The sequence below is a fragment of the Phyllostomus discolor genome, chromosome 5 (assembly GCF_004126475.2).
Source record: "Phyllostomus discolor isolate MPI-MPIP mPhyDis1 chromosome 5, mPhyDis1.pri.v3, whole genome shotgun sequence".
In the NCBI taxonomy this organism is placed as follows: Eukaryota; Metazoa; Chordata; class Mammalia; order Chiroptera; family Phyllostomidae; genus Phyllostomus; species Phyllostomus discolor.
Window position 1 is genome coordinate 147,536,105 of NC_040907.2, and position 20,326 is coordinate 147,556,430.

The window sequence follows — 20,326 nt, forward strand, 5'->3', positions numbered from 1 at the left end:
TGTCACTGCCAGGGCCACAAGCACACTTTACATCTCTAACAGCCTAATTCACTACAACAGAAAACTAGACAACATGGGTGTGGCGGAAATGCATGAGGCAGGGGGAGGGGACATGCTTTTCATTATTAACCAGGGGCCTCTTTGGGCAAGTCACTTCTTGCTGTGCCTCAGTTGCCCCATCTCTGAGGGGTTTGATTGCCCATTGCTTGTCAAACTGGGGTGCCCGGGGCACATTCACCAGCTGTGTGTGCACCTGAAAGCCTTGGAGTATCTTTCTGAGGGGTGAAGTTTATTCAACATCACTCTTTTTACACGGAGGCATCTTACATCATTGCTCAGAATGCAAAATGTACATGTATTTTAGTTACAGTAACTAATCATTCATTACACTTCATGAGCAATTACTGTATGTCAAGTGTTGTGTTAATTTCTTTATACGATCCTCATAGTTACCCAATGAGATGTCTTATTATTTCCATTTTGTATATTTACAAGAAAGACCTGGGGCACAGAGAGATGAAACAATTCCCCCAAAGGCACACATTATCAAGAAATGATCAAACAAAAAGATTCTCCCCCATCATCCTCCCCCCTAAAAAGGTGCTTTGAGATTTACCCCCAAACCCGTGGGACTTATTTGGTGACACCTGAACAGCGCAGACCAAAATGACCCCCGAAGACCAGCTCTGGCACTCTTAAATCGACTTTAGTTAAATCAATGGATTAAAGGTTTCAGCACACCGGGTGCCTCTGGAGGATGAAAGAGGCTGGAGAGGCCCCTTAGCAGGATTCTGAGGAATCACTGGGTGGGATTTCTTGGCCCCTCGGGCGGTTCCAAACCTGCCCGTAGGCGTGCAGCGTCTGCCTCGGCCACCGCCCCCGGCCCAGCCGGGGTGTTTCCAGCAGCTGTAGCCCGGCACTTCCTCGTTCCCGCGCCCCCGGGCTCTGCTCGCTACGCCCAGCGCCGGCGCTCCTCTGGCGGGAGGGGGTCAGAGGGGAGATGTCGCAACCGCCTCCCTGCCTCTTTCCCTGCCTTAGCGCTCTGTCACCTCCCAGATGAGCGCGGCCGCCGACAGCTGCGGGCCGCCGGCCGCCGGGCATGTCCCTTGATTGCACGCTGGCGGCGGGCATTGGGCCCCTGCGCAGCCAAGAGCGGGCCAACCGCACCCGCTTCCCCTTCTTCTCCGAAGTCAAGGGCGACCACCGGCTGGCGCTGAGCACCGTGGAGACCGTCGTGTTAGCGCTAGTCTTTGCAGTGTCGGTGCTGGGCAACATAGGCGCCTTGGTGCTGGTGGCGCGCCGACGGCGCCGTGGCATCACCGTCTGCTTGGTGCTCAACCTTTTCTGCGCGGACCTGCTCTTCACCAGCGCCATCCCGCCGGTGCTGGCAGTGCGCTGGACAGAGGCCTGGGTGCTGGGCCCGGTCGCCTGCCATCTGCTCTTCTACGTGATGAGCCTGAGCGGCAGCGTCACCATCCTCACGCTCGCGGCCGTTAGCTTGGAGCGCCTGGTGTGCATCGTGCGCCTGCAGCGCGGCGTGCGGGGCCCGGGGCGTAGGGCGCGGGCCGCGTTGCTCGCGCTCATCTGGGGCTACTCGGCGCTGGCCGCGCTGCCCCTCTGCATCTTCTTCCAAGTGGTCCCGCAGCGGCTTCCGGGCTCCGACCAGGTGAGCGCCAGGCAGCGGTCGGGGCGGGCTGGCAGGAGGGGATCCGTAGAAATGGTAGAGGGGGACGAAGATGAACGGCAACAGTAGTAAGTCCTGTGTTGCACTCAACCATTGTGTCAGACACTGTGCGCAGCGCTGTGAAGTTTTATCTCTTAACTTTCACTGCAACCCTGCGATGTGGGTCCCAGAAACACCCACCGAAACGCTGTAAGTGGAGTCCCCCAAAAGTCTGTAAATTGCACTGACTCTTTATTGCAAAATTAATGAAATAACGAGGGAGGGGGCGGCTTGACAGCCAGCCAGACGGAACTCGGAGGATCGGAGTGGCTAATCGCATTATATTAAATTCTGCTTTCTCGCCGGGTGCCACGGTACTCTAACCACACCCACTTCACAGGGGAGGAAGCCGAGAAGGGGGACACCTTGCTCAGGGTATCTCACCCTTAGTGCGAGGAGGAGCCGAGATCGTGCTCAGCAGACTCAGTGCGAGCCGGGCAAGCAACGGTTCTGCTGTGAGAACCGCGGGCAGGCGCGTGTGAATGGGCCGCGGAGAAAGGAAATTAGAGACGTAGGGACCCCGGACTCAATGCTGCCTCTAGGGGACTTGTGCTCTCCCCTCCTGGAGCCTCGGCCTTTCCAACTGCAAGGTGGAGGGGTTAGATTACACCGCAGGATGTTACCCTAGGAACCTCGGATGATGAGTAGTTTCTGCATAGCTTGGGCGCCCGACACGTCCCGCAGACTCCAGAGGCCGAACAGAGGAGCTTTATTTATTCAGTTGTCACTGGGAGAGTTGGGGGGGGGGGGGGGGGGGGGGGGCGGGGAGGGGGTGCGGTCCGCAATCTAAAACAGTTTCTGCGGCCCTGGCCAGACAGGTCAGTTGGTTGGAGCGTCCTCCAGCCAGGGCAATTCAAGAATCAAGAATCAACCAATGAATGCATAAACGAGAGGAACAACAACTCTCTCTCTCTCTCTCTCTCTCTCTCCCCCCCCCCCCCTCCCTCCCTCTCTCTCTCTCTCTCTCCCTCGTCAATAAATAAAAATTCAAAAATAAAAAAGGTTCTGCGGACCGCTCATGACATAGTTTCGGGTCCACTCCAGTTCCGCGCTGCAGAATACCCGCGGGGGTCTGTTCGCGTCACCAGCCTCCTACGCCAAGGCCGGGTTTGCGAGCGCGGATTCACTCCGGCACATCGGCCCCGGGCGCGCGCGGTCCTGGGTGGAGGACAGCGGCCAGCAGTTCTGGCTGTCAACCCCGGTGTGTTAGTCCTTTTGTGCCTTGTGGGGAGAGGAAGGGAAAGGACTTCGGTCTGAGCACCTTAGGGAAGGCGTGAATCCTCACTCCAGGCTGAGCTTGGGAGATGAATGCAATCTGACCAGGGGCGCCTCCCTGGGTGTGTCTTCCAGAGCCTGGACATGGGGGTGGGCTTCTGTGGGGGTTACCGGCGACCACTTCACAGGGGAGGAAGCCGAGAAGGGGTACACACGGGTCACACGGGTCTTTTGTTGGGGGTGGAGGAACATCATGTGTGAGAGGTATTTTTTTTCTTTTTCTTTTCTCTTTTCTTTTCTTTTCTTTTCTTTTCTTTTCTTCTTCTTCTTCTTTTTAAAAACACAAATCAATCCTAAGAGTCTCTTTTCCTAATAGTTTATTTCTTGTGTGGAATACATTATTAGGTTTTGTTTGCTTGTGTTTTTTTTTTTGTGACAAACAGGCGGAAACTATCTCGGGCTTTCTGTACTACTTGATCAAAGAATATGTACGATGGGGGGCCCCCAAATCCTAGATTTTATTGATAAAAATTATGTATTTATCCTTACATGTTTAAACTTCAGTCACTTTCAAAGTACTCTCTATTTGATGCAATATACCTATTGAGATGTTTTTTTCCATTGCTCAAAACAGATTTTGTTGGGTTTTTGTAGATTTTTTAAATTTATTTTTAGAGAGTGGAAGGTAAAAAGAATGAGAAGTAGAGAACATCAATGGGTTGCCTCTCACGGGTCCCCAAATGGGAAACTGGCCCGCAACCCAGGCATGTGCCCTGATCGGGAATCGAACTGGTGACTTAATGGTTTACAAGCAAGCACTCAATCCACTGAGCCACACCAGCCAGGGGTACTGCTCAAAACAGTTTTTGAACTTGTTGATTTTGATGCCTTTTAGTGCTTCTGCCATTTTTTTGTTTCACCTCTTCCATATTGGCAAAAACACTTCCCTTTAAGGACTTTTTTTATCTGGGTAAACAAAAAAAAAAGAGTTGCTAGGGTCGAGATTGGTAAGTAGGGAGGGTGGGATGTGGAGATCATGTTGTTTTGGTCAAAAACTGCTGAACACTCAGCACAGTGTGGGCAGGTGTGCTCGTAAATCACCCATCATGAAATGGACAAACATGCTTTGAAAAAGGCTTCAAAAAATTTTCACTGAAGCTGAACACAGCTTCTCACAATACCACCAGCTAGTACACTGATACAGATGGGTTCCTAGAACATTCATCTAGTGGGGGAAAACTGAACTACAAGGGGCCTGGTCTCCAGAAGATAATTCTGTTTTTTTTTTTTAGGTCCCCTTCATAAGCCTATGACATGTTTTTTTAAGCGGAGGCCAGAAAACTGGGATTAGCTGAGTTGGTAGGTGCCATTCATTGGCATGGGGAGATCAAGGACCCTAGCTTGGTGTGCAGATCACACAGTGACCTCTGCACAGATACACCTGAGAATCAAGGTGGGTCACATAGATGCCTCTCGAGGAGGTGGAAGACCAGGGCTCACTCCAGACCGATTGGATCTGCTTGGACCTGGGGTTCTGCCATTAGTCTTTTGATTTTTTTTTAACTTATTCTTTCACTGAGTTACATTGTTTCTGTATTTCTCACAGAGCTTGAAGGATTTTCCCCTCTGGTTTTTTCTTATAGAAAAAAAAGGTACTCAGGGAATTAAGGATCAAATAGAATATATCTTAAGGGTATCTCATGTTTTCAGATGTGTATCTTGTGCCTCTCCCCTTTGCAATTATTTTAGGTACACTCCTGCTTAACTGTCAAATAGTGCTAAAAAATAATGAGGGTCTTGTCACCTCCAGACCAAACACCCAGACTAAAACTGCTTGGCCATATGGATATCAGCGATTATTTGAGCAAGAAGGTCTTCACATAGATGGGGAACCTTTCATGTATCCCTGCTGGGACAACTGTACGTGGTCAAAGCCCTTTGCATCTCACTTCCCAAATGACCAGAGTAATATTGCAACTGCTTCCACAGAGATCTGTGTTGTGGTGGCCTTTCCTCTGTCCCCCTCGGGCAGGGCACACAGACTCCCCTTGTTTTAATGCAGAAACACCTCCTAGGTCTTCAGAGCCTTAGGAGAGAGATTTGGACACAGCCACAGCAAGAGAATGGGTCCGTGCAGCACCTCAGAACACTGGGGGCCTCGTGAGCTGACTGTCAGAGCCCAGTTCCCGAAAACTAGTAGAGGCGGGGAGACAGAGCTGGTAACGGAAACTTGACCGTCCTTTCCAGTTCTCCATCTTCTTTGTCCTTCCCCCTTGGTGCTATGCCCCTTCCCACCCACACACGTACACCTGTCACCCGGCAAACAGGGAAAACCCTGGGTCCTGAAAGGCTGTGACCTGAGCATGCAGGAAACATCTCATTTTATAGGTGAGCAAACAGGTTCTGTGGTTTAAGAAATAAGTTGAACCCTGGCCAGGTGGCTCAGTCAGTTGGAGCATTACCCTGTACACCAAAAGGCTGCAGGTTTGATTCCCCATCAGGGTACATAACTAGGTTACAGGTTTGATCCTCCTGGCCCGGGTGCTGCCAGGAGGCAACCGATAGGTGTTTCTCTCTCATATTGATGTTTCTCTTTTCTCTCTCCCTTCCTCTTTCTCTAAAATCAGTATTTTACAAAAATTCTCAAGTGAGGATTAAAAAAAGGAAGTTTAAAAAATGAGAAATAAGGGGAAAGGGGGGAGCATGGCCATTTAAAAAAAAGAGACAAAAAAGGAAAAAGGATCTGGTCCAGACAGAACTGAGTCTCACATTAAAATTAGCAAAGGTTTGTTTCCTCAGTCCTGTCTCCCCACTTCCTGGTTGTAGGTCTGGCCTGTCCCTTCCCACTCGGACACAAAATGTGGAGGTTTTAGGTGGGGGACATTTTCCTACCCAAACCACGGGTAGAGAGAATGAACTAACTAACCCTGAGTACAAGCTGGCTCTCTCCCTTCAAGAAGCGCTGGCCTGGGAGCTTTCTGCTTCCCCGGAACCCCCACTCCCCAACCCCACCAAGTCAGGAACATGATTACCTTTGTCCACGTGGGTGGCGGAGGCCCAGCAGTCTAGAATGACCTCTAAAACTTCCCCAAATGGGAGATGAAATAATAGATATTTCAGAAAATGCTACTTAATTTGGTATTACATGTGTGGACTTTGGACTCAAGCATTCTGAGCTTGACCAAGCTCAGACCAGCGTGGGCTGGCCAAGGAGACACACACAGTTTGCTTGCCTTTGTTAACATTAGAGGATGCATTTAATATATAAAAAAGTAAGTCCATCTCTTGCAATGACGCTTGAATCCTGTCTCTGCCATTTAGGAGCCGTGTGACTGAGGCAAGTGGCCCGGCCTCTCTACACCTCTGCCCTCATTTGCAGAATGGGCACGATGACAGATATTAACTTTATAGGATTATCATGGGGACTAACGTTCAGCAAATGGTCCAACCTCTGGCACAGACACAGTTAAGCGCCCAAGAATTGCCAGCTATTATTAGTTTCCTTATCTTTGGTTATAAATATTTTAAACATTCTTCAAACAGTGTAATTCTTCTTATTGCTGTGAAATAATAGACTGCCATTTTAAGAGGGGGACACATCCTGGTAACTTAGCCATCTCCGCCAGGTCAGCTCAGCCTGTTCCAGCGAGATTCCTGCCTGTGTGTGCTGTGGCCCTGGCGGGGCGGTGGCCCTCACTGACAGGCGGGGAGGACTGTCCACCTGGCCAGAATGTGCTGCCCACTTATTCTACAAACATTTACTAAGCGCCTCTCCCCCTGTGCTCACCATGGGTCACTGTCCTTCTCTTCGAGGAGGTGCATTTATTGAGCACACAGATGGTTGCAGACCCTGGCGCAACTCGGCCCCATGAGTAGGTGTTCTTATGTTTATTTCCTGGAGATAGAAATGCCTGATGTCACAGAGCAGGCAAAAGTTGGAACTGGAATTTAGCCAGTTCAGTATGTTCCTCTTAGTGTCATTTTCTTGAGTTCACATTTCCTTAGGAGCCCTTGGTCCCGTTGCCCAACCCTGCCCTGATTTACTACCAGGCCGATGGTGCCATCATTTCTGCTGAGTGTGGGCTGGCCAAGGAGACACACACAGTTTGCTTGCCTTTGTTAACATTAGAGGATGCATTTAATATATAAAAAAGTAAGTCCATCTCTTGCAATGACGCTTTCTTTCTTTTCCGTTGGGAAGCTGCTAAGAAAGGAGATATCCAAGTAGGATTCTGAGTTTCTTAAAATGAACTTGAAGTCTTCCATTCTTTTGTTTAAAGAGGTGGGACAGGAAGAATGATTTACAAAGGGATCCCCAGGACAGGAAACAGCTGGAATCAGGTGGCACTTGCGTGTAAGTCAACCAGCGTGGGGAGAGGGCAGCATTCTAGTGGTGCCGGTAGATCCATGTCCCTACCCACAGGGGAGTCTTCTTAGAAAAGAACGTATTGAGCAGAGTGTGAGGAGGAGAGGCAACTAGCCAGACAAGGATGTGGGGGACTGAAGGGACGTTACAGGCAAAGGAAATAGCCCACGGTCAGTGGGAGGGTGTGCTAGGAATGCCGGCAGGGGCCAGCTGGAGAAGGGCCAGGTACACCCGGTGAGAATGAGATACACGGTGTGTCAGATAGCTATTAGGCAGAACTTAGAGGTCCCCTCTGAGTGGGGAGGGAGAAGAAAGAAGGCAGAAGGCTAGTGCTCAGGTTTCCGGCAGCTTGGGGAATGGCAGCTCCAAGCCCTGAGTCAGTGACTGCTGGTGGTGGGGCCCTGTGGCGGTGGGACACTGGAGGCTCGACAAGCCTGTGAGTCATCCTGCAGAGATGTCCTCAGGGCAGTGGGCTGAGTCTGGGCTTCAGGAGAAGACTGGGCTAAAAGAGTGGGTTTCAGCATCATCTGAAAAAGCAGCCACGGAAATGCATGAGCATGCCAGGGAGGGGTGGAGGTTGGACTGAAGAGCATACGAGTCACTCTTAACTACACTCAATCATGTTGTGCATGGCCTCCTGCAGCATCCCTTCTGGTCCTGACACCAAGCTCCTGCCTCTCAGTCCTTCTGGCTGAAGCCCCATCCTCTCGGGCACAGCTGACACCGCTCTCCAGGACACAGCCTTGCTGGTGGCTCCACTCTCCGGGCCACCTGTTGATGTCTGGGTGCTTCCAGCTGGCTGCCCTGCGCTGAGGTTTCCTAGAGCCTCTCACTGTGCCCCCTTGAGGGCAGAGACCAAGCCCAGGCTCACTGTGGCCTCACTGTGGCTTGTGACAACAACTGGCTGAACAAACAAATTAAAGGACACTGTTGTTGACTCAGCCAGCTTTACCTGTGTGGCTCCGTAGCAAAGCAAACCTAGCACTTGGGGTTTCCAAATTTCCTTTTTAAAATCAGGAAACGTTTCAAATGTACAGAGAATATTTTAACACCTATGTCTGCACCTTGATGATTTGCCTCACTGCCGAACTCCTATAAGTCAGAGCCTGGAAGAGAAACCTAGAATCAAAACAACTTAAGTCTAATAGATTTTCCCACAGAAACAAAATTGTAACACCAAGTTTCCTTGGTGTTGCACCTCTGACTGTGGGCCTGGTGCTTCTTTTTTAAATGAGAATAAACACTGCATTTAACCAAAGATGCCATATAAATTTTTCTAAAGAGCATATAAATTAGTCATGTAGTCCACATGGGCCGGCCACACTGTCTCTTAGTTCACGTACAGCGGTGCTGTGTGCCGGAGTCCTTATCACACTCTGTGCCTGGAATGGGTGCCACAAATCAAAGGGAGAAGAGCATCTTCATCAGATGCATGGCATTTAGGAGGCTTCCTGGGACAGGTTCATTGTCTTTACTGAAAAAAAAATAGGTTAGTTTTGCCACACTATCATGGTCTTCTGTGTTTCATGTTTGCTCACCATTTCTCTTAAAAATTAACTTTTATTGCCATTTTTCGCTCTTATAAAAGTAATACAGGCCCTGGCTGGTGTAGCTCAGTGGATTGAGCTCGGGCTGCAAACCAAAGTGTCGCAGGTTTGATTCCTAGTCACAGTACATGCCTGGGTTGCAGGCCATGACCCCCAGCAACCGCACATTCATGTCTCTCTCTCTCTCTATCTCCCTCCCTTCCCTCTCTAAAAATAAATAAATAATATCTTAAACTTAAAAAAAGTAATACAGACAGATTATAGAAAATTTGGATACCTCAGATAAACCGAAAGGATTTTTTAAAAAAATTTAAGAGTCTCCCCTAGAGACAGACACTGTTCATTTTCTAGAGTGCATCCCTCCAGTCTTTTTTCTCTCTGTGTGTGCAGGTGTGTACAGGTAGACAGCTGTGCACACAGGTGTTCATTCACACCTACACAGTTCTTTCAACAACATTGGACTACTACAGGCATATTGTTTAGGGATTTTTTTTTTTTTTGCTCTATACAGGGAAAAGACCTTGCTCTGTCTTTACACATTCTTCTACAAAATCTTGTTAAACTTGGAGACACTTTGGCAGATGTTCTGGAGAAGGTTTTTGGAAAGAGTTGGAGCTTGTTGGAGGTTTTAGGAAATGGTTCTGGGGTCATCTGCTTTTCTGCCCTCCCTGTACAAGTATAGGAATTGGAAATCAAGTCATTCAGGGCTCTAGCCTGTTTCTTCTAATGACTGCTTCAGCATATCTGTCGGGCCGTGTTGCCCTCCGGTGTAGTAGAACGAGGGGCCTGTGGTGGGCAGGTGGCAAAGGCTGCGTGGATTATCTGAATAGCCGTGGCCACCTGCTGCCAATATTCAGAAGACTGAGAGGCACAAGTTTCTTTCCAGTCATCGGAAGGTAGAAAGACCTAATAAACTTTCTCCCATCAGGCGGACAGTGGGGATAGGATGGAGGAAGAAGTTTTTGGAATACCCAGTGTGTTTGTGAGCCATTCAAACCAAATAGGTAAAGGAAGCAACATTCTCAGCACACACCACCCCCCTTCAAGGTACAGATATAATTAAATCATTCTTTTCTGCTTGCCTTAGAGTTTTCTTGGTAGGTCTTAGCTTTTTAGGGACAATATTGTATGATTAAAAAGGACGACATCATTAATCTTCCAGACTATTATTGTAGGGGGATGTTTCTAAGCCTTGGTTTCCCTCTGTGTGATGGGTGAAATAGTAACAATGCATTTCAATAAGATTGCTGTGAACATTCAGTAAGATGATGTATATAAAGTGTTGCCTGCACAGACTAAGTGCTTTGTTAATGCTAAACAAGAGAAGAAGGGACTATTTGTATTTTGAGTTTGACCACCTAATGATGACACATATTGGGAGATGATAAAAAGTCTTTGCCTTTGCCTAGTATAGCATTCAATAAATGTTGCATGAATGAATGAATGAGGCTGTGGATGATAATATTTCTTCCGGACATTGGTTAAAGTGCCTTGTTCACCAAAAATCAATAATGTGGTCTTTTTACACAAATGTGTTCGTACAGGTCTATTCTACATGTCTGGAAGGGCAACTTGTTTTCTGAACAGTTTTGTTCCTCTAGTCAAGCAGGCACAGGATATTTGTGTTTGGGAGGAGGGATAAATAGATAGATGGAACTCTTCGTTGCCCTATCTATTCATCAGCAGAAATTGTTGCAGCATCTCTTAATAACTACTCAGTAAGGCCCCCACCATTTGGGGGTTTGTGTTAGTGCCAGATATTTGAATTCAGCACAACATAGTGGTAGAAGCAAGGCCACAAACCTCCTGCCACGTTCCAGTGGTTTGACTTCTTGGACTGATGGAGTGTGGTTGCATCTTGCTCTGGAGTTCAGTGTGCTCCTCTGGGGCAGAGGCACACAAGGGCAGAGCTCCTGAGTCTGGGCACCAGTGTTGTCTCGGAGTAAGCCCTGCCCTTCTCTGATGCAGCCTGACACTTTGTCGATGTTTGAACATACCCCAGATACACACAATAATGTCTTAACCTGGACCCTGTCACCTTGAGCATATACAGTGCGACCGCACTGAGACGGTGTCCCCATTTTTATGTGCTGTGTGTTGTACTTCCTCACTTCCAATGTACAGAACCTTTCAGGGCTCAGTTTTTCACCTGTAAAATGAAGAGCGTGGAGGAGAAAGCTCAGAGGTCCCTTACAGCTCAGTCCAGAGAGGTGGAAAGAGCACTGAGCCTGGGGTCATGCCTGGGAACTGACTCCTTAGAGAATGGGAATAATAATTATGGTCATTCTGAGGTCAGAGGCAAATGATTTGTAAGTGGGGTTGTGTGGGCAGTGGAAAGGGTTCTGGGATTTCTTGTCATGCAGTGTGTGGTAGTGTACCTAACACAACAGTGTCATAGTGCCAGGTGACCCCCAACTGGGACTGAGCTAAAGGCCAAATAAGAAGCCAGCATTTAAATGATCTTCTCTTCCTTTCTGTGACTAGGAAATTTCGATTTGCACACTGATTTGGCCCAGCATCGCCGGAGAAATCTCTTGGGATGTGTCATTTGTTACTTTGAACTTCTTGGTGCCAGGACTGCTCATTGTGATCAGTTACTCCAAAATTTTACAGGTACGTTTGCTTCCAGACCGCAGCTGAAGTTCACTATGGCTTGGGGTATTTCAGGTGCAATCTTAGCGTGTCTGGTCAGAAGTTACCTTAGCATCTACCCCAGCCCTGGTGTACTGGCCAGATCTACCCCCTGCAAAAAACATTATAACTTTATGATTGTTCTTATTTTTCACTAATCACTAAATATAAGCTTATTACAAAAATTAAAGAAATATAGAAATGCATAACACAGAAACTAAAGAGCAACTCTACCCCCATTGTTACAATTCATTGTATGTTTTCTAAGGTATTTTTCTAATAAATTTATATATGCACATACTTTTATGTTATATATGTATGATAAACCATATAAAATGATCAAAAACCAACTATCTGTCATTGTTCAACACAATTTGTTTCAGATCTGAGATAATGCTGTTTCCTAACTTCCTTTTTGCACGTGACACCGTATCATCAGGTCTTCCCATCCCAGTCCCTTTATCTCCACCTCATTATTTTTAATGGCTTCATGGTCTCTGTCATACAGCTGTGACATAATTGATGTTATGGGCTTTTGAATTGTGCCCACAGTTTCCCTAGCACACACAGCGATATAGTGACAGAGAATACACACTTTTAAAACTTTTTATTGACGCATAATATACATACAGAAAAGCACACCCAGCATCCATGCACAGCTTGCAAACTGACCACGCTCCCAAAGCAGTTCCCAGAAACAGAATGAGAAACAGAACTGTACCTGAAGCTCCCACTAGTCACCTTCCAGCTGCTGCCCTCCCGCCGGGCCCCGCCCCTGGAAATGAGCCTTTCAAAATCAGGCTGAAACAGGACATGGTCTCCACCTTTGGAGCAAGCGTGTACAGGGACATAAAAAAGACCTGCCTACCTATTTCCTACCTCGGAAGGCAGCCCGTTTACATGTATGTGCTGGCCCAGGCAAACAGTGCGTATGTGTGTTCGTGCTTGTTTGAGAACGACTAATGCAAAGCCCTTGAGTCCTCTCAGAGGTTTACAGTTGTTGAATCTTGGTTTTATAGCACACTATGGGTCATCTGACAAACAAGTTACATTTCAGTGGGGACTTGTAAGTTCTGCTTGCTGTCTGGCCACTTTTATGGCCCTTTCTTTATAGCTGAGGATCTGTCACTTTCTTAGATGCACAAAACCCAAAGCCAGGCCAACCTCCACCTAAGTCACTAATCCCTGGGTAATGTGGGAGATGGCTTCCACGTGCCATTATTCCCTAGACTCTCCCCCACCAGTTGACATCTGACCCTCCTTTAAGTGGCCCCCCATCCCCACTCTTAGGCTTTTCAAGGATCTGAGGCCAATTCAGGCCTAGAGTTAAGGTCTAGGTCAAGAGTCTGCCATAGGGCCTGGTAAGTGCAAGCACATAGAAGTGCTATTCTGTGTAAGCATTAGCTGTTATCATTATGTTAAACAAACAGAAGTGAGGGGGAAAGGAAGAGAAATGTAGAAGTGTCAAAATAATTAAAAGTTATTTTTAAAATTATTTAACAAATATTTGTGTAATGTTTACACTGTGTCAGGGACTAACTCATTTAATCCTTCTAAGAATGACAAATGAAGAAACCAAGACACGAAGAGGTTAAGTAACTTGTGCAACATGACACAGCTCATAAGTGGCTGTATCAACACTTAAACCCAGTATAAGACAGTCTGGCCCCAGAGTTCCTTAGAAGCCAAGAGGGCTCTGGTCTTCTCCTTTCACTCATGCCTCCTGCTTCTCAGCTGCCTGCTGAGGCAGGACTTACTTACTCCATGAAAAGGTTTCCCACCCACCCCTTCATCCTTCATCTTTTTCTCAGGCCAGGCCCACCTGGAAACATTCTGGGAGACCTTGAGAGCTCTGATGAGCTGGGAGTGGTCCAGCATAAGCATACCAATGTTAATTAGCTGGTGTAACGAAAGTGATGGGATCTAAATGATATCTTTGACCCATTCCTCAGGGCACCATTTCACAACTGTGAGTTATGATAGATATTCTGTTTCAACCAGGAGCCATTCTGGGGTCTGTGATAGGAAGAACCAAGGGCTGGCCATGGGTTTATATGCAAAGTATCTGGAAAGTGATGAACTGGATAAGAGGACACCTCCTTAAGTCTCCATGTGATCTGGCCCCTGCCTGCTCCTCTCCTCTCATCCTCTCCCCTCTCTCGTGTCCATGTTGGCTTTGGGCCATCCCTCATGTCGGCCAACACACTGCGGCCTCAGGGCTTTGCACATGGCTTTTCATCTCCTGGATCCCTTCCCCCAATTCCTGCATGGGCCATTCTCCCCCTTTATTTAGGTCTCTATTCAAAAGGCTGTTCCCAGAGAGAATCCCCTTCATTCTCTAGTTCTCCTTACTTGCTTCTTTTCAAAGCACTTATGACCCCTGTCATATTCCACTTATGTGTATTTATTTGTATATCATCTGTCTTTCCCATCAGAGAGCAAGCTCCAGGAGGGCAGAGACTTCATTTACTGTTACATCCCCATGCCCAGAACAGGGGCCTGGCTTATGTATTATAAGCGCCCAATAAACACTCATTGGATGAGTGACACACCTAAAGGGTCAGCAGCAGTACCTTCTCCTGTTGGGCAGTGGGAAAATCACTGGATGAAGAGTCCTAAGACCTGGATTGTAGTCCAAGCTTTATTATGCATGACCTTAGGCAAGTCACTTAACTAAGATAAGCCTCCGTTTTCTCTGGAGCTAATGGGCCCCAGTGGATTGTTTAACACAACAAAATGAGAGTACACACATGATAATGTTTGAAAATCACAATGTTAATGTAAACATAACACTTTTAAAAAATTGCTTCCCACTCACTAGAAAACTGCTGTCCAGCTCCCAGCAGAACTCTAACATTTGTCCTCGCTTTGTACCTGTGGCTTAGCCAGGCCAGTAACTTAGAAGCGAGTAAGTTGCTGCCAGGTGGATGAAGGGTCTGGGCAGGTGTGCATCTCTCTCCCTCTGAAGATATTCACACTCAGAGACACTGAATCAGCTTTTCTGCTGAGTTTTCCTGTCAAGAGCATAAGCATACCGATGTTAATTAGCCATGCTCACAGAGATACAATTAGCAAATAATTTGAAGCCTTGGGACACAAAGCTGCACCCCCTACCCCTTTCCCACCAGCCCTGCCTTTCACCTGTCATCACTGCCTCTAACTCAGGTTCCATATCGAGGCCCAAGAAGTGCCTCTTACAAGTCACCCTGATCTTTTATTCCGGTACATCAGAGTCCCTGCTAAAGCCCTCTTTAGAGCTCCAGGGTTTGTTAGATATTAGAAAGGGTTCCGTGATCAAACGAGTTTGGGAAATGTTAGGTGGATCAAAGTTAAGTGGATTTCTTTGCTGCAGGACATCTCAGAGCCTTTATTATGTTAACGTACTTCCAGAATCTCCCTGGAAAGGGAGAAGAGTAGGCAGCAATGCTAAATCTGACAACAGGACTCTCTGTTCCCCACAGAGCATCTCTCTGGGCTGGTGCTCCATGAATCTCCTTTGGGAAACTGCTTTAAAGTCTCCAACTAGTTACTGGTTCTGCCCTGGTCAGAGATTGAGAGCAGATGTCACCTGGGCTCTCCCCTTCCAGGGCGGCTTCCAGTGCTCAGGGGAGTGGCCTTATCCACCCCTCTGCCTTCCCTGTTCTCCCCTCCTTCATGACTCAGCCATGCCACACAGCTTTAGTGGCTTTTTCCAATCAACAGTTTCCCGGGGCAATAGTCTCCTAGTCACTCCCAAGTACCTTAGATGAGGCTGCAAAGCTAGCTGTTGGGGCTTGGTTTACGTTGTCACCCAGCAACCATTGCCAGGGTGAAATGAGATGCTTCCACCCTTTGTGATAGTATGATTCTTGTTCCTCCTCCCCATTTCCCACTATACACTAGAACGGAAGTGCAGGGTGGGCGGGGCAAGGATCTAGCACCTATAAGAATTCTTAGCACATAGTAGGCCCTCATACATATTTATTAAATGGAGTGAGTTATGGCTTAAAGTTGAAAAACACTTTTCTATCTCAGAGCTTAACTAAGAAACAAACTGTTTCAGTGAAAAGTGAGGGTCTAGGCCATGAACACGTAGCCCTTTCTCCATGCCTGACCCTCATTTCCCCAGCTTTGAGGCCAATTTGCTGATGATGGAAAGGGAGGTGGGTCCTCTGGAAAGACAGAAACTATTGTCTGGTAATTCTAATAGGAGGTTGCTGATTGACCCAGCAGCCCTCAAGGAGACCCAATGCCCAGGGACCTGAGCTGTGTCAGAGGGGAGCGACCGCTGCCTGCACCCACCTGCCAGCATCCATGGTCTGGTGGCATGAGTGGCAAAGGGTGTGAGGGGGAGAGAAGGTTCCCCCACAGCCTTCAGATGAAGGCAGTGAGTCTCAGTTTAAAAGCTGGCTCTCCTCAAAGGCCTGGGGGAAACTTCAAGTCTTGTCCTAGACCAGTAGTTCTCATACTTCAGTGAGCAAGAATCACCTGGGGAGTTTATGAAGTGTGGCTTCCTGGGCCCCGCTCAGGCCCACAGCGTCCGAGTGTCTGAAGCTGGGCCTAAGTGTTACCGACGAGATGAGACCTCGGTTCTTGTCTTCCTGAAGGAAAGATTTCAGTCAAGAGACAAAGTGCAGCAAAGCAAGAATTTATTGGCCACAGCAAAAGCCACTCGGGACAGTGAAACAAGGAAGGGCTTAGCATAGAAGAAGCAACAGGAGAGCCCAGGCTGGGCTGCTTGGCTCACCGTTAAGTCAGAGAAAGGGGACCTTGGAGACAGATTCAGGGGGTTAGCCCAAGATGAGCTGTTGCTGCCCACTGATCTGCTGCTTGCAAGTCTTGTGGGGTCCCTTAGAGTTTAGGAGACACACCTGTGGGGGAAGAGGAAGGGGAAGGGAAAGGCATGGGCGTGCTCCCAGGAGGGAGCGTGTACACTGGGTCCTTTGTCCTGAGGGGTTTTATTTCTCTCTTGCACATGGGACTCTGAGGAGAGGTCCCATGGGAGGATCTCAACAGACTGTTCATCAGCTGCTTTCCAGTTGTGCTCTCTCAGGGTCATGGTGTTTGCTGATTGGTCAGCACCAGGGCAGGGGGTCGTTAGTCAACACAGCTGGTCCACAGGCAGCCATAGCACCCATTCTAACTGGTCCTACACAGAGTCTTCCAGACTTGGATATGCCAATGTTATCTCAGGCACGTGATTCTGAGATGGTGGGTCAAGTCTCCTGGGCGCTCCCACGCTGCAGAACAGGCAGTGGTGGGGAGGGCTGGAGAGGATGGCAGCCCCTTTGGAGACTTTGATGACATGGCTCATCTTTATCTCAGCTAAGTTGGCTTTGACTGAGTGTTCTCAGTGGAGTAACCTTCAACAAGTGACTCAGATTGCCTGAGATTTAACATCCCTGTCTCTGAAGTGAGTTAAATAATAGCATCAATCTAAAAGAGTAGCTGTAAAGATGAAATGTGACAATTTACAAAAAGAAGTGCATAGCACAGTGCCTGGCCCTCCCTAAGGCTCCGTGGTCCTCATTCCTACTTGGTGTTGGTGGGAGAGGGGGAGAAAGCACTCTGTTCACTCAGCATCTGTTGCCCTGCTCTCTCCATCACCAAGGGGTGGACCTAAACTATTGCACAGAAGCAAGCAAACCAAAGCATTTAATTGTAAAATAATTAAACAGCTATCCTTTAATTAGCTAGTTAGAAGTAGTCAATGGGATTATTTTAAGACATTGTCATCTTGGAGTTAAATTTTACCGAACTGTGAATTCTGCTAATTGCTTTCAAATTACTTCCCCTCTTGAGATTCGAGAATCTTAGGGGAATGGGCCTAGGAAGGCCAGCTAATGAGATCTGTGGCCATCAAAGTCCCCAGACAGGTAAGCACCCACTGTGTGGCTAGAGCAGAAGGACTCGGGGCCAGACTAAGCAAATGGGAGTTAGCAAGGACCATGAATGTGGCCAAGGCAGTCTGAATTCAATCTCTTCCCTGGGGACAGAGGTCACGGACTGGAACAAAGCATGTCAAGCTAACACATACAGTGCCCCATCACATCCTGGGCTAGCAGTTCGTCCCCTCTTCACCATCTCAAATGCCTTCCCCTCCCATCCCTCAAAACTCTGGGTATCGCTGAAGCTGTGCTTATAGGACAATTAGGAGTAGGCATAAAGTCAGGATGCTGTGTGTATCCCCAGGGCAGCTCCTCCGAGCACTGGATGCTCTCCAGTCACCAGGGAGGTAGGGCCCACCCATCTGGGCCACCAATCTGCACCTGGGAATCACACTTAAATGGCAGCCCCATCTTCCAGTCCCACCTTCTCTCCTCCAGACTTAGCTTCTGGGGGCAGGGATTGCTCTCTGAAGTGAACACTTCCAAAGCTCCTATTTTCAAAGTAGTTTGGCTAAGCTCTCTCTCTCAGGGGCCTATTTCCTCACCTGTACCAGGTCCCCCCCAAACGCATTTTTGTTTTTGTTTTTTAAAGATTTTATTTATTTATTTTTAGAGAGAGGGGAAGGGAGGGAGAAGGAGAGGGAGAGAGACATCAGCAGCTGAGAGACACATTGATCAGCTGCCTCCCACATGCTCCCTACTGGAGACCAGGCCCACAACCCAGGCATGTGCCCTGACTGGGAATCGAGCCTGCAGCCTTTCAGTTTGCACATCAGCACTCGATCCACTGAGCCATACCAGACAGGGCGGTATCATATTGTTTAAGTTTGTATCGTCAACACAGTTTGTTTTTATACAATCAATACTTAACTTAAAACAAAAGAGACAACAGGGAAGATGTGTGTCTCAGTCTCTTTGGACTGCATAGCGGAATACCACAGACTGCATGACTTACAAACAATAGAAATGCATTTCTCACAGTGGTGGACGCTGGAGGTCCAAGGCCGGGGCACCAGTGCAGTGGGGTTCTGGTGAGAGCCCTCCTCCAGGCTGCAGACTGCTGACCTCTCACTGCATCTTCACATGGCAGAAGTGCTCACGGAGCTCTTTCAGGCCTCTTTTTTAATTTAAAATAATGTGTTCTAATTACAGTTGATATCCAATATTATATTAGTTTTTCAGATGTACAGCATAGTCGTTAGACATTTACATAACTTACGAAGGGTTCCCCCTCATGAGTCTGGAACCCACCTCATAGTTACTAACTATAACTGGGCATAGTTATCACAGTATTACTGACTGCTTCCCATGGCTATTCTGTAGCTGCCAAGTTGTAGTTTGGAATCCCTTCACCTCTTTCTGAGGGACACTAATCCCACTCAGGAGGGCTTCCTCCCTATAACCTCATCACCTCCCAAAGGCCCCACCTCCTCATTCCATCACCGTGGGGTTTGGGTTTTAACATGTGAATTTGGGGGGAGGACACATTCAGACCAGTGCTTCTGTTCTCCTATGCCTCTTCTACACCGTCCACCCACTTCCCCTCCTCAACTGTATTTATAAGGTGGATGATTTTCGGCCTTATTTCTCAGGGGGCCGTCAGTGCCCCATCTCTTCAGTGCACCCAAGGGGTGGACAGACCTCTAAGAAGGGAGCTCTCTGTGCACAAAAGGGCCCCAGAGCAGGAGAGGCAGCTGATTCCAGCTCGGGAGAGCCAGACCCCACACAGTAAACGGCGGCCCCGGCTGTTCTGTGTTCCTGCAGATCACCAAGGCGTCCAGGAGAAGGCTGACCATGAACCTGGCTTACTCGGAGAGCCACCAGATCCGCGTGTCCCAGCAGGACTTCCGGCTCTTCCGCACCCTCTTCCTGCTCATGATCTCCTTCTTCATCATGTGGAGCCCCATCATCATCACCATCCTCCTCATCCTGATCCAGAACTTCAAGCAAGACCTGGTCATCTGGCCGTCCCTCTTCTTCTGGGTGGTGGCCTTCACGTTCGCCAACTCAGCCCTGAACCCCATCCTCTACAACATGTCCCTGTTTAGGAACGAGTGGAGGAAGATGTTTCGCCGCTACTTCTTCCCAGAGAAGGGAGCAATGTTTACAGACACCTCTCTCAGAAGAAATGACCTGTCCATTATTTACAACTAATTAGTTTTCCTCTAGAGGCCGAGCCGGTCACCCTCTGGCGAGCCACGGTGTGTTTTCAAAGGGAGTTGATTTCCGGGACCAGCACACCAGTGCACCCTGCTTTCAGGAAATGTAACCTATGCAAACACATTTACGGCACCAGTAAATTAAGGGGTGATCATTCTGTGTAAGAATTTTATCCTTTATCAAAGGATTTGTTATGGGTTTCTTTAAGTATGAACTTTTTCTGTGTGTTTGTATTATGATTGAATTTAATAAATTTTATTTATAACTGTTCAGCCATTACATCTCCTACCTACATATAAAGCCACACTGTGCTGGTTTCTGCAGTGAGTCTTGGAACTGGCCCAGGACTCGGATTCCTCCAGGGTCACGGCCACTGGAGGTCCTACCCTGGACTTGCAAGGCATCCGGATCACTCATTACTGTCAACAACGCTTGAGGAACTTCCCAAAGACAATTAAAGGTGACTTTTTTTTCCATTTATAAGAAATGGCATGGACCGTTTCAGGAGAAGCAGTGTCATGAAATCAGAGAACGTAGGAGGACCCCAATATTTGGGAGGCTGTGAGAAATGACCTTGCGATGCACTTTGGGAGGGCGGGGCAAACACAGTTCATTGATGGGCAGGCTGTAGAATGGGAGGAAAACAGAGGATTCCAGGGCGACTCTAGATTTCCAGCCTGACACTGGCTGGATGGTGCAGCAGGCGACAGGAACAGGGGAAGACTGGGGGTGGGAGAGCCAAGAGTGTTATTAGAAGCTTGTGTAAACTTGAACTCTCAGTGAGGTCCAGATGGAGGGTTGGGAATTAGATGCAGGA

The 20,326-nt window shown here is 48.1% G+C and overlaps 1 protein-coding gene across 1 annotated transcript; it reads left to right on the top strand.

Annotated features, from left to right (window-relative positions):
* The first annotated feature begins 870 nt into the window (after positions 1-870).
* Positions 871-19,781, top strand: FFAR4 (free fatty acid receptor 4). The gene is made up of 3 exons (XM_028513336.2): positions 871-1,666; positions 11,336-11,464; positions 19,114-19,781. The coding sequence occupies exons 1-3, from the start codon at positions 1,100-1,102 to the stop codon at positions 19,501-19,503; spliced, it is 1,086 nt and encodes a 361-aa protein (XP_028369137.1). The 5' UTR covers positions 871-1,099; the 3' UTR covers positions 19,504-19,781.
* Positions 19,782-20,326: the final 545 nt, after the last annotated feature.

Coding starts and splice junctions, on each gene's coding strand:
- FFAR4 (XM_028513336.2), top strand. CDS start 1,100: ATGTCCCTTGATTGCACGCTGGCGGCGGGCATTGGGCCCCTGCGCAGC. Junction 1,667..11,335: donor GGCTTCCGGGCTCCGACCAG/GTGAGCGCCAGG, acceptor TTCTGTGACTAG/GAAATTTCGATTTGCACACT. Junction 11,465..19,113: donor GTTACTCCAAAATTTTACAG/GTACGTTTGCTT, acceptor GTGTTCCTGCAG/ATCACCAAGGCGTCCAGGAG.